Consider the following 12,588-nt stretch of genomic DNA (forward strand, 5'->3'; position numbering starts at 1 on the left):
CTATTTTCATTGTGAGACTAATCCTAACATATGAGGTAAAAAATACTTCATGTACATTCTCTTTCTTCATTCAAAATTAGGTTTGATTAAATTATGATTACTTGAAATGAACAAATTTGACATCATCCTGCAAATAATTTCTGGCCATGAGCTTATTCTTAAAAGTAATTAGTATTACTTAAGCTGGAGAAACAAGAAAAAAAAAAACCAAAATAAAACAACCAAGCCACCAACTAACCAAAACAAAAAGCAACCAAACAAAAAACAACCAGCCAAATACCCTAAAAACAAAGCCAGGAAACACACACACACACAATACTCTAGATCTCCAAGTGGATGGTGTAAAATGTAAATTTACATTTTTAGCACTTTTCAAAGTTCTTTTTACCTTAAAAAGAACTATTATATTTTCTTCAGTTTCATTAAGCACACACTACAGAGATTTCTCCTATAAAAAATATTGAATGTGGTCTTTAGTGTCTAGTTTTTAAGCAATATATTGCTTCAGGTGGTACTAATGTGTATTATCTTTATTACTATGACAGCTGTATGCAATTCCAGATGATTTTTACGCACACATTCATCTGAACTTTACCACTAACAACATAAGCAAACCAATAAATGTATGATGACAAAGTCAAAAGATAACATTAAGATGAAGTCTAATATAACTTCAGACTGATGGTGGAGTCATCTGACATCCAAAGCCAAATCCATCTGTAGATTCATCTGGTAGTATTATTCAGCTGTGGGGAGAAAACTGCAAATGAGTGTGCAGATTTAGCTAGAGAGCAGAGATGGGGCACATCACATAAATCCAGTGCTTTCCAGGCATAGCATAATCACAGCAGAAAAGAGATGAGTAAGGTTTAACCACTCAAATCTTTCCTTAGCACTCCAGAACAAGTTTTTGTACAATGCTCAGTGCCACACTCCTGTACTGGGCCAATGGGATGCAGTGGTAGCTAACGGTGCGCTAAAGCAGATATAGTCACATCATTTTAATCACAAGTGAACTGCAGCACCTACACAAAGTTTATAATCAGAGGAAAGTGCACAATGCTAATGAAACACAAGCCTGATGAAGCACTTCAAATCACACTTCTTAGTAACTGAGATGATCAACATTTTGGAAGTAGTAACAACTGGTTAAAAGAACTTATTTGTTGCTCAGACAAAGCATGATCGTTGCACACTCTAAATATACTTGTACCTTTTTGTTTGGATCTTGCATTTGCAAATTTTGGAAATCTCTAAATCTTCAAGCAGTATGTATGTCTTTTAAAAGTGCACAGATGTATCTTCAGAAGTGCAGAAAATGCTGGGTCCTTTAAGAGCAGAAAGTGTATCATCGTTTTGAGGCTGCCTTAAGAAAGCAGAACACTAAAATAACAGAACAGCTGATACTGAAAAGGAAAGCCTAAAAGCCTTCAACTGCAAACAAATAAACCGCTGTAGCTGAAGAGGAGAGCACAGATTAGTACATTATTACTCAATCAAATTACCCTTTTTTTTTCCTTTGTTCTGTCAGCACCATTATTCTCAGAATACTTCTGTTCAAACTCTCTCAAAATTTACCAATGCACTTAAAAGCATCGCAGCACACCAACCAGCACACAAAGCAAATAGCATCAGAGATAAAAGGATCCCTGTTTTGATCATAACAAAACAGTCAGTGCTTATTAGTTGGATTTTCTCCATTGGAAATTTTATTCTGATTGTTTCTGACTGACACGGTGCTGAGATTAATTCATGGTCTTTCTGTGGTTCATCTGAACCTGCCACACCTCATTAGCATTCTGCCAGATCTGCATGAATTCTGTGCCATTGAAGGCAAAAGGAAACAAGAGGAATGAGTTTCCTTCTCAAATAACCAAGGTTGAGGTGAAAAAGCCACCAAAATTTCTAATCACAATGGCTAATTTTTAATTAGAAATTTTCTGCCTTGCACTTTAGTCCTAATTGGTATGTTACTACTCATTATGGTATGTTAGCTGCTCAGTAACTACATTTGTACTTAGTGTAAAATGCTCCAAATAGAGCTCTGGGCATATAAGACTGTCTCAACATTCCTTGCACACTTTTCAGGTCCTAGTTGATCAGGTCTAATTTTGGGGGTTTGGTTATATTTATAACAGCTAGGTGAAATGCAGTATGATAAAAGAAGCACCTTCATGTACTTAAATCAAGATTTCTCCCTTGCAGTTTCACAGAGTTTTGTGGGGTTATAATTTTTTCCACCTGTTTCGAAGTTCTTAGACTCTCAAATTTAAAACATTTCTTGACTGCTGAAAAAACTGCTGGACTTAAGTATATTGCTTAAAACCTTTAATTATGCCTAAATTTTCTCTGGTAATGATTGTCTGAAAAGCAGACACAAAAGCAAGGCAGATCTTAGAAATATAGTTTTCAGGGGAACTATTTACACAGCAATAATTATCATGGGAGCTTAGAATTTTATTTCTGCATCTTTTTTTGTTTTGATTCATTAGATCTGATGATGGATTTGGGTATGAATTACATCAATTAAGTGACTATAAAATTTACAAATAACAGTTGTACCCAAATGTCATTAATAATGTTAAAGAATTTTCTAGATCACTAACCATTTTCTCTAAAAAGGAAACTAATGGAGGTATCCATTTGCTGATGTCTATTCTATACACTTGTTTAAGGCTAGATAAATGGATACTTTTATTGTTACAGCTTTCAGAAACCTAACTGCTATAGAGAATTCCATCTGCTAAGTGTAGATACATGCCACAAGAGCTCTGCATTCATAGAGGTATAATGGTCTTTTCAGTGTGCAATGCCAATGCCAATGTTCTCTGCAAAACACACAACAACCTTTTTCTAGCCTGAGCCAAGGACTGTCAGGCTGCCATTGCAGACTTCCATAATGGCTTCCATTCCTGCAGCCTGGCTGTCTATATGAACATCTAAGTTGTTCTCTTCTCTATTTCTTAATTCCTTTCACTTTATGTAATTACAGCTTCAAAGACTCACACCACCACCTCACCATTCATCAGCCTACAAATACTTATTCTAGGGAAGTAGATGGTTTCACTCTGCAACTATTCATGGGTACTTCCACTGAAAGAGCTCATTGTAAGCTGCACTGTCACCTACTCTTGCATCAGGATGATTCCAAACATTTCTATACATAATCCTGCATGCTTTATTTCAATTTGCAAACAGAAAGATTACAGTATTACAGCTTCTCTCATCTAACTCCATGGAAATCTGTGGAAGATGGATGAGAAAATAAAACCAAATATTGCAGGATTTTATTTCAATAAAACTGCTGCTCTGCATCTCTTGCAGTAATTTGGAAGCATTATGCTTCTGTACTCTTCTGTAGGACAATAAACAGAGAGAAGGGGGAAACACTACAACCAAATTGTATCTCCTGTGAAAAATCACAACAGCAATACATTTCAGACTTGTCTGAAAACTGCAATATCTATGGATCATTTACTCTCTCTTTTTGTGAGTCCTTTTCAATAAACTGTTTGTTTCATTAAACCCTGAAAATATGTTGAAGAACAGTAATACAATATCATGTATCATTGTGCCAATGCAAATCTGCAGTGGAAACGTTGAGAGAGGATTTACTAAGTACACACACAGTGCTAATATCAGCTAATATATAAAAGTTAAATAGCAGTCAATGAAAGGCTTGACAGCTAATTTATTGTAAATAATTGCTGTTTTCAATGGAACACACTTCCATTCCATATATAATGTAGAGACCTTCTTTGCTGTTGTTAAATGATATTTAGGGGTTTTCATATTGTTTGAGGGTTTCTGTCTTCAAAAAAACCCCAAAAACAAACAACCAAACACAAATCCTAAACAATATGTTGATTTTTTAAAAAACCAAACCAGTAATTTTAATGTAGTACAGAGTAAAATTAACATATTGACCTGATTCTTTAATAGTGATAGAAATTCTCTAAGGCTGAGCAAATGCAATATAATGTCATTTTACACTAGCAGCAATATAGCAAAGACTTTGTTGGAGTGGTCTTAATTTAAAGATAATTTTTGCACTCTATGGGCTGTTGTTGCCGAGGGTAAACACAAGTTTCACTAGAACCAACCAAGTGTTTTTCTGTTCAGAAGAGTTAATCTGTACAGAAATTTTCTTAATGAAGTTGTATAGCAAACATACTTAATATGTTTGATAGTTAAATCTGTAGGGATTTTGTTTCAATAAATCTTAATTGTTGCTTTAACCTGGAGTATATTGTATAAATGATTTCTTTTTAAAAAATCACATCTCTTACTTGCAAAAAAAAGAAATGTTAATTCAGAAATTTTCACTGAGAGAACAGAAATATTTTACATTTTAATATAAAGTTATAACATTGATAAGAAAAATGGTAATATAAAAATAAATGGAAAATAAAATATCAGCTAAACTGAAATTAGCTGTCACTACAGTAGTTGTAAACTGCATTAGTTAAATATTAAATGACTGCAGAATTCACAAGACCTGTCGTGGTAACTTTTACTGGCCACCCTTGGGTAAAACTGGTGAGTTGATAGCAATAGGTAAAAATAACAATAGCTAACACTAACTAACTATAGCTAGTAAGGTAGAAAAGTGAGCATAAATTGCCTGTGTGAAGAAAGACTATCTGGAAGGTATTGTCCCAAAACTGGTTCAGATGATTACAACCATTGACTACATTAAACAGTACCAAATTAATTACAAACAGCTTTCACAGGAGAAGTCAGCTTGAAAAGAAATACAATAGTAGAATGAAAAATTGTAATAGCAGGGATTTACAATGGAGTGGAAAGAGCAGCAGCCAAAACTTGGTTATGACATGCCAGAAATCATCTTGCTGGTGCCAGAACCACTGTACAGACCAGAGAGCAGTACCGCCACTGGATGCTGCCAAAAGCCTGCAGCCAGCTGGTGGGCTGACAGTTTGGGGTGCCCCAAGGAGGGCTGATTTCTCATAGCATGCCTAACAGATTTTGGGCAATGGTATGTGTATACATAAAGCTGGAGCAGACATTTCTTGCAAACTTGCTTTCCCGTAAGGGGAAACGTGCCCTGTGTGTTTCTCTAGATAGGCAGGTACCAAAACTTTTGGGAGTGACTTACAGAAGGTTGTTTAGAAATTTATTGGTTTTTATTAATGGTTTGTATTTTGTTTCATCTGTTGAATTGATCCTGTTGATCTTATATATCTACTTCACCGATTGTCAGTTAATTACATGTCATTAAAAAATGAGTAAACTGCTTCAATATTGTGAACTGAGAGTTTCCCCCTCTGACAATTTGTGGTGCCTAAGCTCATATATTCTAGGAAAGATTAAAGTACCTGAAAAATTGTACTCACGTAGTATGATCAGTTAGCGGGCTGTGTTGCTCTTGCTCAGGGTACAGATTTGCCCCTCTTCCAAGTTTCCACTTGAATATATTTGTGGCATGTATGGAATAACTTTCTGACATCTGTTCCAAGGTTGGTTGATGCCATCCACATTGGGTTTTGTCTTCAAAGTCACAGACTTCCATAACTTTAGAGATGGACAGTTAATACTTCATGTTTATATAAAAACTGAAAATCATTAACTAATGTTATGATAAAGTAAGCAATATAGAAATAAAAAGGATTCAAAGTATAATATTCAAGAATACTTGCACAGTAATAACGTGCATAGTTTTTTCTCAATAGATAAAAAGACAATTTCCTGTGTTCTCCATTAGTCAGATTCTAATTTTGGGAATATGCCAATTCATTTGCACCTCAGTATCTACCTTCACATGTGTTCTGACCAGATTTCAGGTCATTCTAAAATCCTGTCATGTGCTATACATGGAAACATGTGTTAAATTAATCAGCTGCAAACCTGTGAGCTGCTGTGGGGTTCTTTCTTCAGTCCTGTAGACTGATGACATTAGCAAATCACTGTGCACTGTGTACATGATCCATGTTGAGTCTAGTCACTCTCCACAACTTTGGAAAAGATTATTATACTGATGTCTAAGTGACTGCTCTGAGAATTATGCAAGGGAAATGAGAATGTATTATAACCAATGAAGGTTAAATGTTCCATCAAGAAATCATAGTTTGTTCAGAGAATGCACCTGATGCTTCCTTCATTGGAGGCTGAAAATGGTAGACAAAAGAGAGAGGGAGTTTTGATTTAAAGCTTATAAACCCCCGTAAGGAAGCAAACTTAAACCAGCGTAATGCTGTGAGTTGCCTATGTAAAGATTGTGATGTTTTCTGAGAATTATGAGTGGTATAGCACTAAGCGTTTATTCCCTTTTTAACATGGTTTGTAAACACTGTGTTTGAAGTGCCTCTGAGAAAGATAACACCTTTCTGAGAATATTTTTCTGTTTCAGTCAGGACATACTTGTATTCCAACACTGTCATTTGAATGACAAATTGCCATCTCAGTGATGGGAGACCTTATGTTAATGTGTATTCTCCAGAGTATTTATCTTGCTCAGAAGGAAAGGATGTTTTGTAACATAATATAAAATTCTGAGGGGGAAAAAAAGTTCTTTTCAGAGGTCTCTGCATTTATTTTTCAGCTCAATATTTCAATGGTTCATGGTTTCTTTACACTGTAGGAAATTACCCAGTGATATTTATATATCAGATTCATTTATTTCAGAGTAATTCCCAAAAAAGAAATAGACATAAGGAGTCTAGTGTTACTTTTCCTCACTGAGTCCTCAGCCTTAGGAGAGGTAATTGAGTTCCCTACATAATGTGTAATGAATTCAGTTTTGATCTTCAGTGACCATAGTTTTGCTTGCAAAGGCTGATGAAGTCCCTCTCTAGATGTTTGTCACCCTCATTAATCAACTTTGGTAAAGTAGTACTTTCAAGTGTTGTGCTTTGAGGCAAAAGAAAGTAGAGTGAACTGCTGCAACTCAGAAGCAATCAACAATTGTCTTAGACCTTTATGGATGACATATGGGGACCCTGTCCATTGTCCCACTTCCAGTGTTCCCATCTGACTATCAGAGTTTTACAGACTGAAACTCACTTCTGTGTGGAATAGGCTGAATTTCACAATCATTGCTGCTGAAACTTTGTATGAAAAAAAACAAACCACAAACTCCAAACAAGCAAATAAACCCCATATTTATTAAAGTAGATAAGAAGTGGATGGGATGCAATTCTCCCAGATGCCCACCCCAAAAACGAGACTGTAAAGTTATTCTTTATTCCAGTCTGGACTGGTGAGCATTTCAAGAAACCATACTCACATAAAATTTTCAGGTATAGCTACCAATCATTAGGGAATAGAGGATTCCTTACCCTGACACACTTCAGTAGTAACTTGAATTTAAATGTCAAGTCTGAATATAAGGCAGAAAGTGCATAACATCTCAGATTTCCACGTAAAGAGCAAAATGTTATTATTTGTCTGGGGAAAATCATATTAAAAATAGCATCTTGGTACTAATACCAAATTCCAAAGGTAAAGGCAAAACAACTGAAGCAATGTATTTATCATCCAGAAACAAGTAAGTACAAGATTTTGTACACTCACCACAAGCTGATTCATCAGATTTATCGGAGCAGTCAGGTCTAAAATCACACTTCTGGGTCATCCGGATGCAGCGGCCAGAGGCTCTACAGACAAACTCCTCCTCTGTGCAGTTGTGACTGGGGACTGTGGCAGGGACTGAAGTTCCTGAAGTAGTTGTAGAGAGAGTGGGCAAGTTGCCTTTGAAAAACAAATCAACAGAATGTTGAGTGCCTGAATCAAGGTGTTCTAGCTTCATAATGATTTCTCCCCTTGCCACTCCCACCCTTTGTCAAGGGTATAGATTTACCGGAAACATGCCTGGACAGTCGAGTTGAATGATTTAAATACTGCTCAGCAGGAGCTAAATTGAACATTTCCTCAGTGGAAAGCACTAGTTTTGTCATGCCAGCCAAACACAATCCATACAGTCTTCAATACTTGCAGGAATTTATTTGCAGCTCTTGCCTGTCTTTCAAATTTGGATTAACAGAGTGAGTAATTTCAAAAACTTAATGCCACTGACACTGAAAAACAATCATAGAAACTTATTTTCCCTGTGAACCAAGGCTAACAGATTTTTCTGATGATAATGGATTATTTTAACATGTCGATTACTACAAGTGACTGTGGAAATTACTAAGTAACCTTCTTACCCTGTAAATTCATCACTGAAAAAAATTCTTTTCTTATTAGGGAAATTATGTTAAGGTCGTCACCTTGTTCCACCATCTCTTTTGTGTTTCATTCAAACTCATTACCCCTTCTTTCAAATCATTTGTCTTTTCCTCCTATACTTTACTCTGCACCTTTCTTCAGGCTTACTCTCATTTATGGAAAACCTTTACTATTATTGTCCATAAAAGGAATTTTCATTATAAAATTCCTTTTTAAAATTTAATCATTAATGAAATTATTAGCTATATTTCACAATGCATCTGAGCAATACACCTGAGTTAATTAAAAAGTACATGTGAAAACTTTTCATATTAAATGTGTCTGGGACAGCAAGGAGTTGAGGGTTTTTATTCCCCTGAAACCTGGAACACTAAGATTGATAAAAAATTGCCACAAGCAGGAACCACTTCTATTTTGGAAGGTAGAAAGCAAATCTGTGACATCAAGTGAATTACACTCCAATCAACTGAATGATACTCCCATAACAACCTAAGACTCAAACAAAAGATTTAGAAGAAGGATCCTTTTGAAGGAAGAATTTTATGAATTAAATTAATCTACAGCTCATAATAATAACAAAGACCTTATTAGTCAGAAATTTTGAAATATAAATGCCACATTCAGGTATCCAATCCTAATGCACTGGAACAGGAGAAATCTTTATGTATCGTAGCCTTCACTACACCTGAGAAGAAAGGAGGATTTGATATTTTCTCTATTTTTAAACAATTCATTTTCTATAGTTTATGAATATCATTTTGTCCAGAGCAAGCATCATTGAATAGCCTTTGGTTAGGGCATTCAATTAATGTATTAAAGTGGTACATCTTTAATATTATCTATGAGAGACTTTACCACCAAACTATCAAACCCATCTCTCCCTGGTCAGTACTTGATTACTTAAAGTGAAACAACAGCAGTTGTGCAGATAGTGATTAATTCTAGGGTGCAAGGACATAGAAATCCTGCTTTTTCAACCTGATCCAACTTGCCTTAAATATGATGGAAAATGCCATAGCTATTATCTATTTTTCAGGCTATTCCCTCAGTCACTTTGACTGTTTTTTGTTTGCTGAGATATTTTTATGGCACAGAGGAAGGAAAATAAAGTCAGGACCCTGGAGTGTCTCGAAAGCTGCTCTCAACACTAAAAACTTTTTAAAAACATACAGAAGAAAAAATCTGATTCTGTCCACCATTATACTCGAGTACTTTTGTTTTATTTTTTCACAAAAAAAAAAAAAGATTTTTTTTTCTTATTTGTGAACTTTGAAACTCTGACCCTCTATACTTTTCAAATTTTGTGTTTAACTTAGTGCTTCTCACAGTATCTTTCTCAACAAAATGTGCAGCACACAGCTGGATAAACACATCATGGACTAGGTGAGCAGTTGGCTCCCAGGTCAAGCACAGAGAGCAACAGTGAATGGGGTAACATCAGACTGGTGACCTGTCACTAGTGAGGTTCCACAGGGCTCCATCCTGGGCAACAGGATGCTCTCCAACATCTTCATAAATGAATTGGATGCAGGACTGGAAGGGATACTAAGCAAGTCTGCAGATGACACAAAACTGGGAGGAGCTGTTAACTTGCTCAAAGGCAGGGAGGCCCTGCAGAAAGGAAGCGCTGAGCAACCACCAACCATATGAAGTTCAACAAGGGAAAGTGCTGGATTCTGTACCTGGGATGAGGCAACCCTGGATGTGTGGACAGACTGGGGAATGAGATGCTGGAAAGCAGTGCCACAGAAAGGGATCTGTGAGTCCTGGTTGATGGCAAATTGACTATGTGTCAGCAGTGCCCTTGAAGCCAGGAGGGCCAACCATGTCCTGAGGGGCATCAGGCACAGCATTGCCAGCCGGGAGACGGAGGGGATTGTCCCTCTCTGCTCTGCACTGGGGACGCCTCACCTTGAATATTGTGTGCAGCTTTGGGCACCAAAATATAAGAAAGATATTAAGGTATTGGCGAGTGTCCAAAGGAGGGCAATGAAAGATGGTGAAGGGCCTTGAGGGGAAGCTGGATGAGAAGTGGCTGAGGGCACTTGGTCTGTTCAGCCTGGTGAGAGGAGATTGATGGGAGACCTCATTGCAGTTACAGCTTGCTGGTGAGAGGAAGAGCAGCGGAAGGCACTGATCTCTTCTCTGAGGTGACCAATGACAGGACCTGAGGCAATGGCCTGAAGTTGCATCAGGGGAGGTTTAGGTAGGCTAGTAGGAAAAGGTTCTTCACCCCGAGGGTTGGCTGGGCACTGGAACAAGCTGCCCAGGGAAGTGATCACAGCACCAAGCCTGACAGAGTTCAAGTGGCATGTGGATCACACTCTCGGGCACATGGTGTCATCCTTGGGACTGTCCTGTTCAGGGCTAATGGTTGGAATTCATGGTGCTTTTGGGTCTCTTCCAACTTGGCTTATTCTGTGAAAATTTTTTTTCATAACTAATTTGAAAATATTTAGGGATTTTCTGAATAGATCTTTTAAGATCTTCTTCCTCAAATATAAGGTGATCTACATTAACTGAGTATTTACAAAACACCACTCTATATGCAAAGTGCTCTAATTATTGCTGTGCATGGTATAAATGTGCTAAAAAGCAAGATAATTATCTGCAAACCAAATGTCATACACAATTTATATTCCTAGTAGACATAATTATATCAACAAGAAATTTTTGGAGTAGCAAAAATGCATCTGCACTGGGCTTTTAGAGTTAATGCTAGGATACAAATATTTAGACACTGTTCCACATTGTTTGCTGTCCTACAGCCCTATCATGACTTTGCATCACTTGTCACACCATGTATAACTCTGTAATGCCTGTTGCAGCTAACAGCAGTCCTCCTAAAATCCCTTCTTTGATGAAGGGTCTTGAGTCATAATATTTTACAATTCTGTAGACATCGTAGTACCCTTGGTAACAATGATTCCTCAGCACAGGTTGCTCTATCATCTGAGCTATTTTTGTGCTGTCATGTGAGAGCAAATGGCACAGTAAATACATTAAGAATTATTGAGTGGATGTGGAAGGCTGTATCAAATTGAATTGGCTGAATGAAAGCTTAGTTTGTTTACACACAGTTAAGTTTCCCTTTCCTTCTAGGAATCAAGAGCTCAACAAGTTTGAAAGATGTACTCTTCTCACTGGGGATATCTTTTGGACCTTACATGCACAGCAGAAACCATTTTGTGCTGACGTTTGGATCTGAGGGTCTGAGAAGCAGGGAAACAAGTCTGAATTTTTCTTGTCAGACATGAGTCACTGTGATCTGAGTTCTGCTTTTCTACTAGCAATATTAACAAATAATAGCAATGAATCAGGTCACAACTAGGCGATGTACACTTCAGCTCTTACCATTGTAAAGAGTGCAGCCTAGAAAAGACATATCATCAAGTCCAATGTCTCCAGTGAAACCATCTCCTACAGTACCTTTCACCAAGATCTAGGGAAACAAGAATTACAAAAGTATTTTTCAATGTATAGTAGACTTCCACTATTCATTAAATACTTCATATGAATTGATAGAGGAGTCATTTTCCATGTTCCACACTTAAAATGAAAGTAAATTTATTCTAGGGATACATTCTATTTAGAGACATTTTACAAAAGAGACTAATAATTATCAGCTTTCACCAGTGGTTACATTAATCACAGCGAACCATAACCAAATGGTTCGTTCACAATGGTGTAAATTCATTGAAACTTTATTGTGATATAAAATGATGACAAGACATTATCCTAAGTGTCATATTATGATTAGCTTCTCTGGTACTTATTGCAACAACATTAATCATACATAAATATAGTAACATTTGCTTGAATAAATTATAGACATATACAAACGCCAGTGTAATGAAAGCAATTAAGGAGGTTAAAGAAGAGCTATGTAACCTTTTAAAGAAAAATATTCTGCTATTTCATTGGAGTTGTCAATGCTGTATTTGTTCATTTTCTTGTTATTGTCTGCTGCCAAGGGATGGGAGAGGTTAGTGCTGTGAAATACTCCCTGTAACACTAAATAAACCTCTTTTTTCTGACTGTTGCTGCATGGTAAATATCTAAGCAGGTGACTAGGGAAACATCTAGTAACAATTTTCTTAGTTTAACTAATTAATATATCCCTATTCATAAAAATAGCAAAACCTTCTCAAACCATCCAATTTGAAAAAAGGTAAATGTATGTTTTTCTGATCCAATAGAGTTCAAATGTTAATGTTATTTCTTTGCCATTTTTTAAAATACTTGTCACATACTGCACACACACATTCAAGCTTCCAGATTATTCTGAAATGCTGCACAAAATTTCAAATATTTTTTTCAGTTTGTTCCTCAGTTCAAAAGAACATTCTGAAAAAGGAATAAAGACATAGAGAGGCAAAAATAAGGCAGTAGTGCTTCACA

General features: G+C 36.5%; 1 protein-coding gene across 1 annotated transcript in view; it reads right to left on the minus strand.

Moving 5' to 3' along the window:
- Positions 1-12,588, minus strand: part of MALRD1 (MAM and LDL receptor class A domain containing 1) — a 246,509-nt gene that overhangs the window by 163,035 nt on the left and 70,886 nt on the right. Inside the window, exons 20-22 of the mRNA XM_071561243.1 lie at positions 11,542-11,629; positions 7,534-7,710; positions 5,358-5,535 (exon numbers count right to left, since the gene is read on the minus strand). Of these exons, the coding sequence (XP_071417344.1) occupies positions 5,358-5,535; positions 7,534-7,710; positions 11,542-11,629 (443 nt within the window). The remainder of the gene's footprint in view (positions 1-5,357; positions 5,536-7,533; positions 7,711-11,541; positions 11,630-12,588) is intronic.

The sequence above is a fragment of the Pithys albifrons genome, chromosome 7 (assembly GCF_047495875.1).
Source record: "Pithys albifrons albifrons isolate INPA30051 chromosome 7, PitAlb_v1, whole genome shotgun sequence".
In the NCBI taxonomy this organism is placed as follows: domain Eukaryota; kingdom Metazoa; phylum Chordata; class Aves; order Passeriformes; family Thamnophilidae; genus Pithys; species Pithys albifrons.